This window comes from Hyaena hyaena, unplaced genomic scaffold (assembly GCF_003009895.1).
Source record: "Hyaena hyaena isolate Hyena2069 unplaced genomic scaffold, ASM300989v1 scaffold_291, whole genome shotgun sequence".
NCBI lineage: Eukaryota > Metazoa > Chordata > Mammalia > Carnivora > Hyaenidae > Hyaena > Hyaena hyaena.
Window position 1 is genome coordinate 357,565 of NW_024080921.1, and position 21,539 is coordinate 379,103.

Consider the following 21,539-nt stretch of genomic DNA (forward strand, 5'->3'; position numbering starts at 1 on the left):
AGTGGTTCCTTCCACTATTAAATCTTAGAAAATTTTATTTTCAGACATTTGATAAACTGAAAAGGCTGCTAAGAACTTCAAGAATTCAAATACAATAAAAAAGTAAATAAAGCCCATAAGTATCGAAACAAGAATTGTTCAGCCTAAGAAGGTAATTAAAATTATTAAATTCAAGAAAAACATAAAAATTAAAGTCAAACAGACTTCACCAGATCCACAGAATATGAGAACATATACACCCATAAAGTTTGGCTTAATATTCATAAACCAACTAAGAGAAAACAAAAGTATATTCTTCAATGTTAGCAGCTCTAACAAACTAGAATAGGCTTCAAAATATTTCCAGTGGGTCAAGAGAATGTCTAGCCACAGCTCAAAATTCAGGTCCAGGTAACAACGGAATCAGAAATCTGTGCAATCTTTTCCTGAACATTTAAAGACTAAATTTTCACCAGTATGTGTACATCCAAAATTTTGGATCTCCTCTCATAGTATAAAAGCTTAGTAATATACCTCCCTACTAAAACTTTCATCATATTGAAAATTTATTTTTATTTTCTTATTTTACACAAAAAAGAAAATAACTTTTACCAATGAAATGGTAAAATTAGAGGCAACTATAACTTAAAATTATACAGCTTCTTAATGTTTTATTCAGAGCATTCTTTATACAGAAGAAGCTTCACTGATATTTAATTTACTGCAGCATCCTGTGGGTGAAGCACAAAATTACATTAATTATAAACAAAGAAACAAAGCACTTTTGACTTTTTAAAATTATATATATATTTATATCCAGTTGACAAATAGCATCACAATTATTACTGTATAAAAAACTAAAAATCACCATGGAAGCTAAGGCCTAAATCCTTATTCCAATTGTTCCCTTTTGTTTATATCTAAGAGATATTAGAAATTAAATTCCAGTACCTCAAAAAAAAAGGTCTACATTATTTACACACAGTATGGAAAATAAAAGCTGCTTTTTGGCTAAGTTAGATTGTGGTTACCTACACGCTATTTACATTGTAAATGTTAGGGGGGAAAAAGCACTACTAAACAAATACCATTTCAAATGGAAATGCATTATGCCTGGAATTTTGGTCTAAAATTAATTGTATATCCTAGTGTCTGTAAACAGAATTTGTCTTCCAATAATCTACTAAAAATTTGAAAAGGAGTACCACTATGCACCTTTATATTGCTAATCTAAACACTGTTAAGTACAATATTGTATTACAAGCACTGAAGCTTAAATGAAACAATGGCAACATGTGTGTAGATGGAATTTTATTTAAAACTGTAAAATATAATGCCTTAATGTTTACCCATAATTATGAGACTATCTAATATTTTTTCATCCTTTAAGTCTCATATATAATATGTCCCTAACAGTGAAACCTTCCAGTAACTTACCAAAAAAAAAGTTTAATTATATTATTCTGTTTTTAGAATTACTTTTCTAATATTTAAAAACATATTTAAACCCTTGGCAAAAACAAACGCAATCAATTCAGTGTAACAGACTGAGCTTTAAACTGTACTTTAATTTTCAATTAACTGAAACCTACAGGCTTAATTGAACCAAATGTAGAATTTTAAATGACCCACTATGAAGCTTTCAAATCAATTATAGAATGCATAGAAAAGTGGAGATAAGTTTTGGGGAAGGTGTAAGGTAGTTTTGGGAAAATGGTAAATGCTAGTTTTAATAACAAAAATGGTACTTAATGTACATGAAAGTTAAATTAACAAAGTATAAAAGAGAATAGCTTAAATAAACTGGGATTCACATATTACAATAGCAAAGTCATGACCAAATGAACTGAAGACAAGAACAGTTCTGAAAATTCTCTTTTCAGCCTACTTCCAAAAGAAATAGTCAGGCTTTTTTCCTGTACATAGTTTTGAGCTTTGTCTATACCATATATAGTAGAAAAATAAATTCTTTAGCAACCTAGAAACAGTTTATAAAACTCTTAAAGTTTAATTTTCTTTGCCAGACATGCCAATGTTAAACTGACAGCTATAAATTAAAGCTATATAGACAATAGGTTATTAAGTAATATAGAACAAGTTAAGAATACTACATTTACCGGATTTTTCTTTTTAAAAATTACTGTACTTTCTTAATTCCTGTGTGCTTTGCAATAGGAATAATAGGGACTTTGTTTTCTTAGAAAAGATAATAACATGTAAGAGAATAACACAAATAAGATAATTTATACTATACATGTACTTCAACAGCAGCCTGGTTGATGTTGACATTGTGATTCTGAAGTTAAAATTAGAAGTACAATACCTAGGACATAACAGTTGGGAAAGACAGTATTTATTTTACGGAAAAATGGAGCAAATCAAACTCTTAGGAGCCTCGAATCTCAAAATCATCTATTTACTATAATACACATAAGACAACCTTAAAACTGTAGTATGAATGAGGATTACAACATGGACCAAAGAATTTCCTTTTTCCTACAGGAAAAGATAACCTAACAAGGAAAAACAAACCATTTTTTTTCCTTTCCAGAAAAAAATGGCATGATTTAATAAACAAATTTTGAATAAAGCCTAAAAAAATTTATGCCAATTCTGCAATTTTTATCCATAATTTAGTGTTCTGGTTGTATCTTTACTAACAAAATGTTTAACCCCCCAAAGCAGCATTCATTTACAGCAAATCTGGTACCAACATCAAAAGAATAAATTGTTTTAAAAAATGGTGCAAAAGCATTTTGGATTTTAGTACAACATATCACAGAAAAGAATATGAATACAAGTTTGCAACTTTATATATACACACTCCAAAGAGGCAGTCAGTACCCAAAGTATTTTTATTGCTATATTAGCAATGGATTTTTGGATATGTTTTTAAGGGCCACATAAAAATAGATTCAAGGAACAGATTAAATTGAAGTCCTAGATTAAAATGTTTGGTTTAAAGAATTTTCTACAACAAATCTCATGTTTATGTACGAAAAGTTATATAACCTTATATGAAAATGTCATGAAGTATTTTCTACACTATACTAAATGTATTTCCCAAGAGGGAAAAAATTAAAATATCTAAAATATATTAGATTAAGATTACAAGACCATCATAGATCTTTTGAACATGCATCTGTTTACAGAATTAACAGTATACAAGATGTTTATTTAATTATGGACCATAAAGAAATGAGTTGGTGACAACTATCCTTTGCACAACATTATCAACTCACTTTAGCCACAAGTATATCCTTGGTATGCATGTACAAGAAATACGTTCATTTACCCCTCATCAAATCATCCACAGGTTTATTTAGAAGTAAAGATGAAGGTGCAGAAATATGTTAAGTGTATTTTTCTTTCTTTCAAACAACATCCCAAGCATGGCATAAGTAGCCTGAAATTATAAAATACTTAACTGGGCTTTTAGTTATCTACACAGACTGCTAAAATGTAAATGAAGTTGCCCAAATTAGCACATCAAATAACAAAATCAGCCATAAAGCAGGCTGAAAAGCATTAAATGTTTCATATATGTGAGTTTTTAAATCATTTAATTTCTATAGAAAAATTTTATTCACAATATAATGTGACAGAAAATGCCACAGGAATGATATACTGATTGCAATAAGGTTGCATGCAACAGCAGCTTTGTATTTTATAGCTATTTTTGTTTATAAAAATTAAACCTCTCCAGTCATGCTTATCACATGTTAGATTTGTAATGTAAATGAATAAGGAATTATACCATATAGTTCAAAGAGAAAATGTCTCATCATTTTGACTGTGAATCACCTGTAAGAAAAATCAAGTATACTACTGAACCCTGAAACATGCATGCCTAGATTTGCTTTTTGTCCAAATTCAGGCTGTCTGCAATCAATTCCTACTTATATAATACCAAGAGGATCTGTCTGTAACTGTGGTTGAATCAGCTGAGGTTGCAAAGGTGGTGGCAACTGAAGCGGTACCATTGGTTCCACCAACTGTCCTGGGTTTGAAGGTGGTGGAGGAGCCACAGTGTTCACAGTTTCCACAATTTCTCCATTATAAAAGAAAAACTGACACTGCTGAATGAATGTTTCAACAACAGACTGATGGATCTTAGTAGTAGACAGAAACTCTCGATTTTCAAAATCGGGTCTCATCAAGGTTGGCCAAAAACAGATGGATAAGTTGTCTGCTGTCATAAGGTTGATTTTGTTTTGTTGACTAACCCTGAAATTATGATAGGAAAAAGCAATTAGAAATCAATCAAAATTCATGGCAATTTAAGTATCATAGACCTCAGAAGATTTAGTTTAAAATTTTATCTTAACTTCAAATTTAAACCATCTTTCTTCTTGTGCATTCTAAGATGTTCAACTACATTCTAGGAATAGGAGTCATCAAATCCATTCCTTGTGAAAATCGAAGACAGTCTTTAAAAAATGTGGTACTTGGGGGTTTTATAATTTACGTACAGAAGCCTCCTTGGTGTGTGTGAAAAAAACTTTTTACTCAGTGTAAGGACATGTGACAAATTTTAATGAGTTTCTGACAGATTATTCTAACTACATATCCAAATTTCTTGACTACTATCATATATGAAAAGACAAACCATGGCATGCCAGCTCTTTGAACATTGGAAAAATCAAACTTCAGAAAAATTACTCTATCACAGGCTCCAACCAAGAGACTTTATGAGAGCCTCCAACCAAGAGACTTTTTAACTTTCAAAAAAAACTAATTTCTAATATTGAAAAAAAAATATTTTCAATCATTAAATATACTGTACCTTGCTACAAAGTTAATTTGAAAGACAGTTCACAGAAACACTTTCCACCTTATTAAGTAAGAATTACTTAATAAGAATTTACAAACGATTGTTCAATATTAAACAGATTTACATCTAGCTCTTTAAATATGTAAGCAAGCACTTCTACCATTGTCTGTAATGAACAAGAAACCTAAGAGGCAAATCTTAAATTATAAATCAAAATTATTAAATTGGGGAATCTTAGTATTTTTATCTGATGCTTTTATTCCACACATAAACAAAGAGCCCAGTAAACAAGGCAGTGGGAAAATCTTGTAATTAAACTTATAGATCAAAATATTTTATTTAAAAAAAATTTTTTTTAATGTTTTATTTATTTCTGAGAGAGAAAGAGACAGCATGAGCAGGGAAGGGTCAGAGAGAGAGGGAGCCACAGAATCTGAAACAGGCTCCAGGCTCTGAGCTAGCTGTCAGCACAGAGCCCGATGTGGGACTCGAACCCACGAGCCATGAGATCATGACCTGAAGTCGGATGCTTAACCGACTGAGCCACCCAAGTGCCCCAAAATATTTTAAATATAAGCCAAAGAAACCCCTCCTTCCAGCCACAGGAATTGCTCATCTGAGGTAAAATAATGTGCCCTAAAAATATGTGTTCTATGGTAAAAGTTATTACTATTTGTGAAGAGACAAAATTAAAGTATTCAGAATAAAGTTAACTAACTGAGTCCAATCAGGTGTTTCTATGCAGTAGACAAGTGTAGATTCTGAAAACAAAAAAACAAGAACACCTATAAAGTTGAAAGACATTACAGTATGGACATCAGGTCTAATTGCTCAGTCAAAAACTACAAAAGAAAGGTACCAAAAGAGATCAAAGTGGCTAGGAAAGGCTTTCTTGAAGAGGTAATGTTTAAGAGTGATGGGCAAATGGTAAAATGGTAGGAAGGAAAGGTAATTCAGTCAAAACATGGTTCTCAACTTCAGTGTGTATCAGAACTTTCTGGAGGGCTTGTTAAAACACAGACTGATAATTATGTCTGGGGTGGGACCTGATAATTTGCATTCCTAACAATTCTGGGGTGAAGCTGTTACTGGTTTGAGAACATTTTGAGAACTGAGGCAGTCATGTTAAGAGGTAATAATAGGCACAAATTGATACCTCTGATTAAGTGCTATTAGTTTAATACAGCTACTTGCTGTGTGCTTGGGGGAAATGCAAAGAATGTATAACTGAAGAAGTCAGAACTAGACCACTTAACGTTGAACATTTTTTTCTTTAGGATATAGGATGTTATTCAGTAAATAAATGTTTTCTATAAAACATTTTTTATAGAAAGATCATTCTTAGATCAGGATCACAGGAGGATCAAGAGGAAAACTGGCATGGAGAGAGTTTAATTAAAATGAAACTAGAGTTACCTAAAGGAGAAATGATGATGGCTAAACTAAAGCAGTGGCGGAGGAACAAAAAGGAAAAATAATTAGGGGTGAAAAAACTGATTCAACACAGTAACTCACTGAATATGGAGGCTGAAAGAGACTATAACAAAAGAGTAACTCCATGGATTAATTTCTGCAATGTGTTAATCATCAATTATATATTTATTTATCATTGATTTCCTATACTAGAATTTAATGAGTGACTGCTTTATTCACTTTCTATGTCCCTAGCACTTTTAAGAATACCTGGCACAGAGAGTTCTCATTACAGTCCAGTTGAACTTTCAAAATTTAATCCTGATGATGTTATTTCTCTGCTCTACTCTTCAGTGGTCCCCCTACCACTCAGAGTGACAGGCATGCAATGCTATTTTCAATGAGAAAGTCTCATTCCTCACCTCCTCATAAATGTCAGTTGGAAGTCAACAGTGTACTTAGTGACATACACTCATGAAGCAATTTCCTTATCTTGTCAGTAAAACATTTTGAGGATTAAAGCTAGACATACTACACTTTGAGAAGTACTGTCCTATAAAATCTCACACTGTCTTCCCTTTCCAACCTTACCTCTTACTCTGCATCCTTTTCTCTACTGGAATCACAAAGTCCTCTGCCATTCCTCAACACATCATGTATGCTTCTGTTGTATGGCTGTATTACTGAAGCCAAACATGGTGCTACCTAAATTAATATAGTAGACTAGTACTGTGCTTCTTTGAACATGCTTTCCCTTTGTCTTTTTCCCCTATTCTTTTAAATAAAGTAAGATTCCTACTTTAGCACTTTAATCTGGCTAAACAATAATATGTTCACAAACCATCCTTATACTTCATGTTGGGTAATATCTCTGACAGTACCATGTATACATATGTTATCATTTCAAGAACCATTTGTATGGTAATTTTCAAAAGATGATACTCCACTAATTATATGACAATACTAGTATGTTGGTATTTTCTCAGGAGGGAGACTTCAGAGAATAGTTCCTAGAAACCTTAAGATAATTTTATGCTACACTGATTATAACAATAAAACTTTAAACATTTAAGAGATACAAATTGAAATGTATTTGAGTTTTAACATTGATTTAAAAGCTAAAAAATTTCAATTCATTAAAGTGTCAGTAGAAAATATTGTAAGGAGCAATATTTTGAAAAACTTAGCACAAATACTAGTAATTCTATTTAGTCCCAAGAACAACTCTGAGTTGTTATATTTCTCATTTTATAGTTGGGAAAATCAAGACTTACGCAAGGTCAGTAATATGCCAAAGGTCACATAACTAATAAGAATGTTTCAAGACTGAGCCTCTCTGACTCAACAGTCTGAGCTATAAGCTGACACAATACTGCCTTTCACTTAATAAATGCTACTGAGAGAGTATCATTTTAGAAAAAAGAATAAACTTGAAGCTTAACATATTTACAGGATTAATGTCCTACATTTCAGGTTAATAGGATGGGTGGTAATATGATTCTAAGTCTTTGATAAAACTTTACTGTGTGGGCTATATCCGAACAAAATAGGCAAGATATACAAAAGCAATATAGTGTGAGAAAAATCAAGTGAAACCTCTTAATAAGACTTGGGGGTCTACTCCTAAGATGTGTCACTTATTAATTATGTGACAATGAGTATCCTTCAAATAGGTTCATGTGGTTAAGAGTCATTTTATACCTAAAATTCTAAGAGTCTAAGAAGAAAAATAGTAATATTCTTACTTATATTACACTTATACTTACTATTTACATAATCTAAGAGTCATGTACTAAGAGTCATGTACTAAGAGTCATAGTCATATACCTTTCTTTAAAGAAGTTGTGAAAAGTCTATTTTTAAAATCCAGGAGAAAGACCCAAAATTGAACTGTATGTTTAAATTAGTTTGTCTCCTTTTCTCTATCTTATTAATAACCCAATTTAAAGTTGGAAGTTTAAAATTTATAGTGCAACAGCAAAAACAAAAGATAAAAATACCTGTTTAGATGTGTTATTACGTATCTGAATACATCATAGTTTACAGGATGAAATTTCTTAACAATTTCTTTCAATGCATGAAGACGTTCTGTTTTATCAGGGATTTCTGTAAAATTAAAGTAGGGAGGAATCTGTTGAAACGCACACATTTAAAGATACTTGATAAAGCTTCCTGCTTTGCTTATTGTAAAAGACAATAAAGAATCTATTTGAAGCATATAAGCATAAGAAAATGTTCTAAGAAACTTGCTAAATACGTATCATCTATCATAATAGTCTTTTTGCAAGTAAAGCTAATCACGAGGTCAAAGTGACTCAGAGATGATAAAATTCAAAATGGTAATACTGAATAAGCACCTGTTTTCCTACCTTACTTTTTAAAAAATGACTTAAGACATGAGGCCAAAGTTAATTTGACTTTAAAAAACGTAAATACACATGTGTACACACCATACACAAGTTAATATTTTACTCAAATATGTTACAGATACATTCATTTGAAGAGTTCATTTAATTTTCTTACAAAATCTCTGAGTTTGAATTGAAAATACAAATTTCAAATTTCTAGTATAATGATCTTCAAATTGCTAGAAGCACTGAGTCACCTGAGAGCTAAAACTAAATATTCCTTGGGAACAATCTCCTGGATTCTGATTTTGTTTACTTACAGGAAAATAACCTTTAAGAAAGAGTCATAACTTTTATTAGCTACACATTCTAGTGCATGGCTGATTTTAACACAGAGCAATCAATATATAAAACACACCATTATCATCCCTCTTCAAAAAAGGAGGCTTACAACTTACTTGCTGCTTCCAATAGTTCTGGATGAAGAGAATATGGAATTAAAGGGTCTGGCAGATCTGCAAAGAAAGCTTTAAGAGCTCCAGCGACAGCATTTACTGTTACTTCCATTGATACTAGACTGATATTATGATCTACAAGACAAAAGTTTAAATTGATACACATATATAAATATATATATTATTTATATATATAGTAAAATTTCAATATAGTATAAGAGACATAAGCTAAATATAGGTACTTGTATATACAAATATTATTAGAGTCTTCTCCTCAGCGAGGTTTCTTTACAGGCTGATTCATATCTCCCCCAGTTTTTTTTAAGTTTATTTTTTAGAGAGAGACAAAGAGAGCACATGGGGGAGTGGCAGAGAGTTGGGGTGGGGGAGGGACCATTCCAAGCAGGCTCTGGCCCGTGGAGGCTCCATCCCATGACATGACCTGAGCCAAAATCAAGAGTCAGAAGCTCAACCAACTGAGCCACCCAGGAGCCCCTCCCCTTCTGTTTTAATGTAAGTTTGTCTACATAAGGGAGAACCAAGCAGGAAGCATCTTCTATTACAGCAAATTTAAAATGCTGTTAGGCTTATTAGTATGCATAGAACATTAGCTTTCACTAATACCTACCTTTTAAAGTAGTTTATTTACATAACCTACTTTAAAAGATCATAAAGGGGGCACGTGGGCTATCGGGATTCTCTTTCTCTCTCAAGCTCTCTGCCCTCCCCGAACTCTCAAAATAAACTTTAAAAAAGGCCATAAGAAAAGAGAAAGACAAAAGATAGGGATTAAGCATATAAATTTTAGTTTACACCTTCTAGCTTATACTTGTTGAAATCAAATGGGTTTACACCTTCTAGCTTATACCTGATTTTCTATATGGAACAGCTTGATTTCCACACTTTTCAGTGAAAAACAAGAATGGAATATACTAAAGGTGTATCATAAGGTTAATCTGCTATTAAAAGAATCATTTTTTTCCTTTTATAAGTATAATGGATACTTGTGAGAGAAAATGTAAAAACACAGACTAACAAAAAAGAAATTAGCCCCCATTACCTAGAAACAATCACTGTTTATATTTGATTTATTCTGGTATGTTTCTTTTTACCCTTTTTCTATTCAGTAAAAAGAATAGAAAAATCATAACATACATTTTACACTGGATTTATCTAAGATGATTAAAATTTCACAAGCAAACTTTTAAAATCTTTTCTGTGTGTGCCAGGTAACATTTAATTGTAATATAACTGAAAATTTGCAAGAGTGGTATTAAGAACTCACACATCCTTAACCCATTAAAAACTCTTTGCCCTAAATGGTTTTAATGGCCACAAAACATCCCCCCAGATTTAGTAATTTACATAACATTTTATTACTGAACATTTACATTTCATTTAAAAACATTAAAGATGCTGTGATAAACACTACTATATACTAAAGCTTACTTTCTTAGCCTACATTTCCTATAAGAAGAACTATCTGATGAGTATTTAGTATGGTGTGTGGCACAGAAAACTCTTCATTATCTCATTATTCATCCCAGTTCCTCTTATCACTCCCATTCTAGATAAGAAAAAGTTAGGCTTTAGAAAAACTAATTTCCCTATGGCACAGTAAGTGACTGAATGAGAAAACAAAACCATAAAGTATAATTCAAGAAGCCCTAGTATTGACTACAACCTGTCCTATCATTACTGTAAGTGAAAATGCACAAATTTAAAATGAAATCCTATATATAGAATATACTTTCAGAGCTTTCACACCACTCAACAGCTGACATTTTACCATTTTAACACACACAAATCCACATTATTTTACAGGGGCATCTTGTATTCTACTTATAAAGCATGTGGATAGGCCCCCACCATTTAAAAGAATTTCAGACAATGTTATCATAAATGCTCTTTCAAGCATATCTTGGCAAGCTTACACAAAGACTTCTGTAACATAAATATTTGTACGTGGAATTTCTGGAGTAAACTTAACTGAATTTTAATAGATATACATGAACTGCCTCTCAAAAGGCACCCATGACCAGCAGTGTACAACATACCTGTTTGTCTACACTCTATCAGCAATTTTTTTCACTGTGATAATAAATCAAAATCAACATCAACTCTTTTTGTTTTAGGGTTTATATCTACAAATCATAGAGACAGAGCATATTTTCATATACTTTTTGGCCACTTTCTTCTGATGTGAATTGCTTAATCTAGCCTAGATATTATTCCACACTTTCCTCAAGTTTATAATAGTTTGTCTTCTGGTTTTGTTTATGTTTTATCCACTATCTCACACAGAGACAGGAGTCCATGTTATCATCCTGTTTAGGCTTTCTACATTTCCTATCAAGTATTAGGCCTTTGCTACTCCAAGATTAGAAAAATATTCACTGATTTTTCTCCATGTGCTTATAGGTTTTTTTACAATTAAAACTTTGATTTGTTTTTATTCCTAATGGTTAGTTTGTCCTAGAGCATGGAAAAAATTTTAAATTGCATCTTTAAATAAGTACTATCTTTGATTACAAAGATGTTGATTTATCATAAGTCAATTTATTGCTTTTCTAATTCTGGTAATGGATTTACAGCTTTCCTATTTCTTAACTGTGGTAAATATTCTATCATACATTTAAAATCCTGCTTCAAAACTCTTTCCTCTCAAAATCCCACATCCTTAGAAAATCAATCTTCCCACCATGAAATTTCAGTAAGGAAAATAATTTAAAAATGATTTTATTCTATATACCTCACCTTGATCAAACTGCTTTTGAATATTGTCTTGATCAGTTTTGTTCCCACTAACACGGTAGAGTCCTTCAGTACATAATCCTAAAAAGAATAAAGAAATACACAAGCTTTTATACATACATACATACATACGTGTATACAACAAAGAATACACTCAACCTTATATACATATTAGTAACTTACAAAACTGTGGTGGTAAAATACTATTAATAATTAAAATTTTTTGAGCATTTCTTTTGAAATTCTTAATGGACTACTTTTTCTCTTAAATCATTTAGGACATCCAGTTCCATGCAAAATGAAAAAATATGTTTCTTACTATTTCTTCCACTAAATACAGCTAAAATTCCTGAACACAGTATTTAAAAAGCAAACATCAAAATTCTGAATGGTGATGAGAAGACAGGCTGTCTAATGATCTTGGCACTTGAAGAACAAAATGATAGGGAGTTCTCTGGGGTTTCTTTTTACCTCATATATACTGGACTGGACAACAGAGAAGTTTCAATCCAGAGATACCATAAAACATAGGCAAAAAAGAGAAAGGAAAAAAATAACAGAAAACCAGCCACAACAAGAAAAGTTTTCTCTCTCAAGTGAAAGGACTGTGAAAGGTATAGACTTAGAAAGCAAAAACAAAACATTTTAAAATTACATCTGCCTTCCTCCAGCCAAGGACCATGAAACCCACTCCTCACATGTATGAGTGGGTAACTCAATAGGGAGATTAAAATTCCACTTCTGCCCAGCAGTAAAAAATGGCAACACCGCTTTTCCTCTTCCTGTGGTGTCAACAGGGGTGAAGAGAGATCAGAATCCTGGGGTAAGAGGGAAATTACCCTCCCCACCATGGTAGTGTCAGTAGAGGCCCAGGGAGACCAAGTAAGTCATCAGGGCTTCCATCCTTAACTGCTGGTGCAGTGTCAGAAGAAGTTTACTCAAACAGAAGATCCAAAGGCTCATAGTATAATATCCAAAATGACCAGGATACAATAATAAAGCTAAAATATTCATCATACCACAAACCAAAAAAATCTCAATATGAATGAGAAAAGATAATTATAAGACACCAACACAAAGGTGCCAGTTTTGGAATTATCTGACAAAGATTTTAAGGCAGCTATCATAAAACATTTCAATGAACAATTATAAACACACTTAAAAAAAGGGAAAGTTCATGAAAAAACAAATAATAAGAACAGGAAGCTTTAGAACTAAAGAAACTGAAACAGAATGGAGATGATAGAGCAGTGAATGAATGACCTTGAAGATAAATCAATAGAAATTACAGAGTCTAAACAACATAAAGAAATTTATACAGGAAAAGGAGGGGGGGGGAATAAAAAAGAAAAGCCTCAGGGAATTATGGACAGTAACGAAAGATCTAACATTTGTGTCACTGGCCAAAATCTATACCTATTCTCTATGTTCAACAGGAAGTTTCTTAAAGCATTTCTAAAAGAGACTCAATTTCATAAGGCATTATACTCTTCTGATCACAGGTGTTAGATTAAAATTGAAGGTAAAAAGATAAAGTCACGTTTTATAACAAACTGCTACAGAAATAAGTACAGATACAAATATACATACATTTTTCTTAGCTTTCCTAGAATTTTTTTTTTTTTTTTTTTTTTTGCTGAGATAGTCCAGAAGCAGCCCCAATATTGGTTTCTAAGTATCATTTTCTACCAAAACAAACCACAGCAATTTGGAGAAAAGGCAGATTCCAAGGATGAATCAGGAAAAATATAAGCCATGCCTGGTACATCTGATGCCAGTAAGTTGAGCAAGTACTTAAAGAATTATAGGGATATATCTTAAAAGGACACAGACGCCATGAAGAAGCCTAAGCTAGGATGTTCTGAGTAACATGAATGTATTATAACTCACTGGATATAATAAGAACACATGAACCTCTATAAATAACAAGTTACTAAATTAAAGTTTTAACTTCAGTGAAGAAGTATGACAGACACCACCAAATAATCAAAATTCCTGGGCTAAACTGATACTCTGCCTCAACAGGTCTGATGTATTTAAAAAGACATTAACAACCTTGGTGGTATTTCTAACAAGAAAGCATAATTCAAATCTAATAATGAGGAAACATCAAATTCAAACTGAGAGAGAAAGAGTAGTTCATTTATATAGTGAAAAAACTAGTGGTCAAAAGTCTGATGATAATCTCAAAAATTCTTTTGAATTAAAGGGGCTAAAAAAAAGGCTTAGTCAAGTTAAGCCTCCGATTTAGGCTCAGGTCATGATCTCAAGGTCCGTCAGTTACAGCCCCACGTTGGACTGTGTGCCGACAGCTCAGAGCCTTGGAGGGGCTTGGGATTCTGCGTCTCCCTCTCTCTATGCCCCGCCCTGCTCGTGCTCAAGTGCATGAGCTCTCTCTCTCCCCAAAATAAATAAAAACATTTGAAATAAATAAATAAAGGGGCTGAAAAAGACATGATCGCTAATTTAGGTGATTAGGCATAATACACCTAAATTAAATTATATCCTGGACTGCCCCTCTCAAAAAGAATTAAATAACTCCAAATGTCAATAATGCTAAGGTTGACAACCCCTGACATAGAGATAAGGTATTTATTATTACTTCCTAAATGAAAATTTTAAGGTACTTAATCATATACACCAAAAATCTTGCCTTCCATTTACTAATAATTAAATGATGTTTAAAAAAAATGAACAAAAAACATCCCCAACTCAATTATGAAGATGTGAATTATCAAAGTTTTACTTGGGCTTAAATCACCCAAAGTATCTATCATGGGCCTCTAAGCAATAAATAAAGGCATTAGAAATCTATTTCAATATTCTAAAACTAAATTTAAAGATTGTTACATTGAAAGTAACTTTAAACTAAGTCCTCTTTTTTCTTTTATTAGAAAAGTAACTAACCCTTGTGCTGTACAGAGTTATTGGTATCTGAAGCTCTAAAATGGTCCAAGTTCTATCTGAGCCGCTAATAAAGAATATAAAATAAGAGTTTCAAAGCCTGTTTCTGTATACCTTCAGGATGAAATAATACTAAATTCACAAAATAGATTACATAGTGTAAGAGAAAAGTAAAGTGTGTAGATAACATAAATTAGACAAACATGGCCATGTAGACATGGCATCAGTAAAGAGATGGAGATGGGAATTTCAGGGCTTGGTTTCCCCCAAAAAGCAACTAAGAAACTGTCAAAAAGTGTGGGCATCAATGTTTGCAGAACTATGAAATCTAGTAAAAAAAAAAAAAAATCACAATCATTAGAAGCCTTGGTGAAGATAGCAGCTTTTAACTGTCCACCTACCATACCCATACACTTCAGATTAGCAACAACCATAACGATGACAGCCTGTGCTTTGGGCAAGGTTACAAGTGCCAAAGGAAGCAATACAGATCTTATTCTTAAGGAAGTGTGGTGATGGGTTTTGACCAGTTTCCCAGATGGAACAGCACAAGGGCTTACTCATATGTTACACTCAACTTTCCTAGGGCTAAGGTAGCTTCACTGGCTTTTTAAAGGGCACAAGTATTGGCTGTAGCAATGTGGAAATGGAAGAAGCAAGTTAGGACCAGCAAGCCTATCATGGAAGATTTTGGCAAAGTAGACAGTGGGGGATTAAGAATTTTAAAAGCTTCTACATATACTGGGGAATCAAGAAGCCCACATGCATCCCCAAAGCTGAATACATCCTCAGAAAATGCCTGACAAGATTAGAAACTTTGACCTCTGGCTAATCACAAACACTGCTCAAGCTGGAAGTGAAGGCTCAGGCAGAGTTATATTCTGGTTAAGTGTTAAAAGAGTAAGCCAATACAATGTGCAAAGACTTGGAAATAATTTTTTCCAGTGACTTCAAACATGTAAGCAAACTGTCAAAACACTAGCTAACCACTAAGTTAATGGAATAGAGACGTCAGTGGCCACAAATGACAAAGAATACGGACTTTAAAATAGTAGTTTAGGAAAGACCCCAAATAAGCAAACATAGCCAGTAAACAGCAAGAGAAACTCTGATAAGGGAGGAGAATCTGATTTCCATAGACAACACAATATTCAACACCCCTTATTTTCAACAAAATATTAAGAAGCATAGAAAAACACAAAACTGGTATGCTCAGAAACAATATGGTATGCTCAAGGAACAAAAAGAAATGAACACAAACTGTCCATGAGGGAACCCAGTCTCTCTACTACACAAGAACTTTATTTAAATCAACTGTTCAAAAACAACATGAAGAAGTGAAAGGAACCAGAAGGATGACAATAAAGTGAGTATCAGGGCGCCTCAGTGGCTAAGTCAGTTGAGCGTCCGACTTCGGCTCAGGTCATGATCTCGCAGTCTGTAAGTTTGAGCCCTGCATCGGGCCCTATGCTGACAGCACACAGCCTGGGGTCTGCTTTAGATTCTGTGTCTCCCTCTCCCTCTCCCTCTTCCCCTCCCCTGCTCATGCTCTGTCTCTCTGTCCCTCCCAAAAATGAATAAACACTAAAAAATTTTTAAATAAAAAAATGAGTATCAATAAATACAAAGAAATTATAAGAACTAAAGAGAAATTCTGGAACTGAAAAGTAGAATAACAAAAATGAAAAATTCATTAGAGAGGTTAAAAAGCAGATTTTAGCAAACAGAAGAAATAATCAGTGAACTTAAAGAATGGTTAATTGAGATTATCCAGTCTGGGAGCAAAAAGAGAAAAGGATGAAGAAAAATGAACAGAGCCTAAGAGATTTCTGGGACACCATCAAGTTTACCAATACATGCACAAGGGCTTTCCTAGATGGAAAGGAAAATACTTAAAGAGATAATGGCTGAAGACGAAATAAGGAAAAATACGAACAAACCACAAATACATATATCCAAGAAGTCAGCAAACTGCAAGCAGGACGAACTCAAAAAGAGGTACACTAAAAAAACAAAAGACAACTGAATCATATCCTAGGAATCCACATTAAGATTAACAGCCTATTTCTCTTCAGAAATCACAGAGGCCACAAGGCAACAAGAGGATATAAAGTCCTCAAGAAACTATCAACCAAGAATTCCGTATCTGGAAAAACAAAAATGAAGTAAAAAACTGAGACATTTTCAGATAAATAGAAATTGAGAAAGTTTATCAAGAAACGCTAAAGAGAGTCTTTCAGGCTGAAATACGAAGTCATATCAAAAAAATAAAGTAAAAGTAATTACAGATATTTTTATAAACCAGTAATACTGCAATTTTGATTTGCAGCACCTTTTTGTTTCTCTAGGGTTTAAAAAATATATGAAACAATAATTATAAGTCTATGTTAATGAGCACACATGTCTCAGGATACAATAGGAACAAAATAAAAATAAATTTTATGAAAATTTACTACTTCATCAGAAACATTTATGAAATTTACAACTTGCATCAAAAACATTATGAAGAAAGATAATCTACAAAGTGGGATAACACATTTGCAAATCATTTGTATAAGGGTCTAATACCCAGAATATACAAAGAACTCTCATAACCAAACAAGAAAAAGACAATCTAATGTAAAAAGTGGCAAAAGACATTTCTCCAAAGATATACAAATGCCCAACAAGCACATGAAAAATGCTCAATATTATTAGCCATTAGGGAAAAATCACAATGAAGTGTAACTTCATACATAGGAATGAAAAAATTATGGTTATACTAAAAAAAAAAAAAAAAAAAAAAGGAAAACAAGAGCTGGTAAGGATGGGGAGAAATGGAAACTCTCAAGGACTGGTGGAGGGGATATAAAATGGTATGGATGATTCCTCAAAAAGACATACTCTGAGGCATATACTCTAAAAGAACTCAAAACAGGTATTCAAATACTTGTACACAAATCCATAAAAGCACTATTCAAACAGTCAGGAATGGATGAAGAAAATGTGAAATATGAGGAGTAACTACATACTTAATGGGTACAGAATTTCCTTTGGAGGGATGAAATATTCTGGAACTAATTAGGAGGGAATGGTTATGCAACTCTGTGGATACACTTACTAAATGCTACTGAATTGTATACTTTCAAATGGTTAAGTTATAGGTTACATGATTTTTACCTCAAATAAAAAAACCCTAAAAAGCTCATGTGGGGGAAAAAAAAAATCAAGTATTGGTAGGATATAACCTTATTGAAGTTAGATGCTACACAATTAAAAATGTATTCTTCTTGCTTGATAGAAATGTAAAAACCACAGAGGGAAGTAGATGGGTCAAGAGTAGTATTAAGGCATATCATATTTCAAGAAAACCGCAAAATGCAATATGCATTTAGACAAAACAAAACATATTCTACATTAATCAGTTACTTTAAAATATTAAGGGCGCCTGGGAGGCTCAGTCGGTTAAGTGTTGGACTTTGGCTCAGGTCATGATCTCACGGTTCGTGGGTTCAAACCCCGCGTCGGACTCTGTGCTGACAGCTAGCTCAGAGACTGGAGCCTGTTTCAGATTCTGTGTCTCCCTCTCTCTCTGACCCTCTCCTGCTCACACTGTCTGTCTCTTTCTCCTTCAGAAATAAATAAAGCATTAAAAAAATTTTTTTTAATTAAATAATTTGATGATCTGGCAATGCTAAACAAACAAACTAGTTGATACAATATACTGTTATACTCATCAGATTCTCTCTTCTGAGAATTTGGAATTGGAGACTTAAAGACATCTGGTTAGGCTCAGGATGTAATTAAAACTAAAACATAAAAAATATAGGAGGTGTGATAGACAAGGTAAGGCAAAGAGAGAGAAAAGGACACAGAAAAACAGATGATACTATTACCTGGATTCTAGTCCACTGAGATAGATACTCTTGGCTTCCAGAGATAACTGTGCTTTCAACTAAGTGTATTTTTTTGGATTTTGTTTTCTTGCAACCAAAATAACTTAGATTTTAAAAGCAATTCTTAGGCAATGGAATTCAGTTGTTTTGTCTTCTAAGGGCTCAAAATTTTTAAGTAGAAGAGACATCTGGGGGTAGGGATTGGAAGCAGTAACAGTATAAATGTGATTTTTTTTTAAAAGATCTTAATATGGTAGTGACGCTAGAAAACAGATGGAAGAAAAATACTAAGGGCAATGTTTAGCAATTAATGGCACATGGGCAGAAAGGGTGAAAGAGGAGTCAGATTAATGAAATTACCTTTGCCCATGTAACTGGGAAAAACAAAATGCTACTATCAGAAAAAAGGAAATAAAGAGAAGGAAGTGGCTTGTGGGAAAAATAACTGAATTTTAATAAATCCCAAGATACTATATCCAAATAGAAATGTTTAGTAGGCAGTCAGGAATACAGGAAAATACTGGGTGTGAGAAAAAGATCTGGGAGTTATTCTCTTGACATGATGTCCCAAGCCTAAAACAAAATGTCTAACAATATGCATAAGTGAGGTGAACACTAAGTGAGACAGCTAGATCTTCCTCAATTAAAGGTGTACTTCATAAATGCAGAAAAAAATATGAACATGTGGAGACTTACCAAGATGTGTTTTGATTTGAAACAGAATTTAATATGCTTTAATACAATGCCTTATTATGCGCCATGTATTAGAATATGCATGTAAGTAAGACATAAAATATACTGGTTCTGGATATGACATATATATAATATGTCAGGTCTTATATATAAGTATATAATTCAACATGCCAGGTCTTAATCACTGAAGTAAATATGTCCATTAATCTCAAGCTGATTTTTCACATGCTAAAAAACTTATAAATCCAGACAAAAGTTATAAAAAAAATAAAATTGTAGACCAGTATCTCTCATGAAAATAGATGCAAAAATCCTCAACAGAGTATTAGCAAACTCAATAAAAAAATGCATAAGAAGGGGTGCCTGGGTGGCTCAGTTGGTTGAGCATCTGACTTCAGCTCAGGTCATGATCTCATGGTTCATGGGTTCGAGCCCCGCGTCGGGTTCTGTGCTGACAGCTAGCTCAGAGCCTGGAGCCTGCTTCGGATTCTGTGACTCCCTCTCTCTTTGCCCCTCCCCTGTTCACGCTGTCTCTCTCTCTCAAAAATAAATAAAAACATTAAAAAACATTTTTCAAATGTATAAGAAGAATTATACACTATGACCAAGTGGAATTTATCCAACATATGCAAGTCTGGCTCAATATTCAAAAATTAATTTAATAAATCCCAAGATTAATCTATTAAATCAATAGACTAAAAAAAGAAAATCAGTCATACCAATATACAGAAAAAGCATTTGATAAAAATCCAACACTCATTTATGATAAAAACTCTCAGTAAACCAGGAATAGACAACTTCCGTAATATGATAAAGACTATAAAAAAACTATGGCTAACATCATACTTAACAGTGAGAAACTGGAAACTTTCCCATTATAGTCAGGTATAAGGCAAGGATGTCTACTCTCACCACACCTTTCAATATTATCCTAGAAATCCTTGCCAAAGCAAAAAATCAAAAACAAAAACAAAAAAATCAAAAGCATAAAGACTATCATTTTTCACAAATGACATGATCATCTATATAGAAAACCAATAGGCAAAAAATCTGGAATCAATAAGGGATTATACCAAGATTGCAGGATACAAGGTTAATATACAAAAGTCAATTGCTTTCCTTAGACACCAATGAACAAGTGGAGTTTGAAATTAAAAACATAGTACCATTTACATTAGTGCTCCCCAAAATTAAAAAATAAATTCAACAAACATGTGTAAGATCTATATGAGGAAAACCACAACTGATGAATTAAACTCAAAGAACTAAGTGGAGAGATGCCTATGTTCATAGAGAGGAATATACAACATTGTCAACATGTCAATTCTTCCCACCTTGACCTACAGATTCAATGCAATCCCAAATTCCCACTGTATTTTATAAGTATCAACAAATTGATTCTAAATTTTTATAAAGATTAATCAAAACTTAAAGCATACACAATATTCAAAGAGAAGAACAAAGTGGGAAGACTGACACTACCTGACTTTAAGATTTACTATAAAGCTACAGTAAACAAGACAATGTGGTACTGAGGAAAGCATACACAAAAAGATTAAGGGAACAAAACTCAGAGCCTCGAAACAGAAATCTATTAAAGTCAACTGCTCTTTAACCAAGGAGCAAAGGCAATAAATACAACAGAGCAAAGATAGTCTCTTCAACTAATGGTGCTAGAAAAGCTATACATCTATGTTTAAAATGGGGGGTGGGGTGGGGGGACATCTAGTCATAGACCTTACACCCTTGACAAAAAAGAACTCAAAATGGATTATAAATGTAAAAAATTAAATGACTTAAATGTAAAACACAGAACTATAAAATGTCTAGAGGATAGTAGCAGAAAACCTAGATGACCTTGGGTATGGTGATGCCTTTTTAAATACAATCCTTGAGGAAAATACTGATAAACCGGACTTCAATTTCTGTTCTGTGAAAAGCAGTAGATTCTGTGTATTAGAAGACAAGCCACAAACTGGGAAAAAATATTTACAAAAGACACATTTGATACAGGAGTGTTATCCTAAATATACAGAGAACTCTCCAAACTCAGTAATAACAATGCCATTACAAAACAAACCAGAGACCTTAACAGGCACCATTAAGAAAGATATGAAGATAAGTTCCATATAATACGTTACTAGAAAACTCCAAATTAAATAAAACAAGATACCATTATATACTTATTAGAATAACACCAATGACACCCCTAATTGCTGGCAAGGATGTGGAACAAAAGGAAGTCCTATTCATTGCTGGTGAGAATGCAAAATGGCAGGCACTTTGGAAGAGTTTGGCAGTTTCTTATAAATCTAAACACAACATACCATCTAGCAATGACATT

The 21,539-nt window shown here is 33.0% G+C and overlaps 1 protein-coding gene across 2 annotated transcripts in view; it reads right to left on the reverse strand.

Moving 5' to 3' along the window:
* Positions 1-761: 761 nt before the first annotated feature.
* Positions 762-21,539, reverse strand: part of ARHGAP5 (Rho GTPase activating protein 5) — a 79,288-nt gene continuing 58,510 nt past the window's right edge. For both annotated transcript variants that reach the window (XM_039247133.1, XM_039247132.1), the window contains exons 4-7: positions 11,727-11,804; positions 8,973-9,104; positions 8,167-8,272; positions 762-4,206 (exon numbers count right to left, since the gene is read on the reverse strand). In XM_039247133.1, the coding sequence (XP_039103064.1) occupies positions 3,879-4,206; positions 8,167-8,272; positions 8,973-9,104; positions 11,727-11,804 (644 nt within the window). In that variant the 3' untranslated portion in view covers positions 762-3,878. The remainder of the gene's footprint in view (positions 4,207-8,166; positions 8,273-8,972; positions 9,105-11,726; positions 11,805-21,539) is intronic.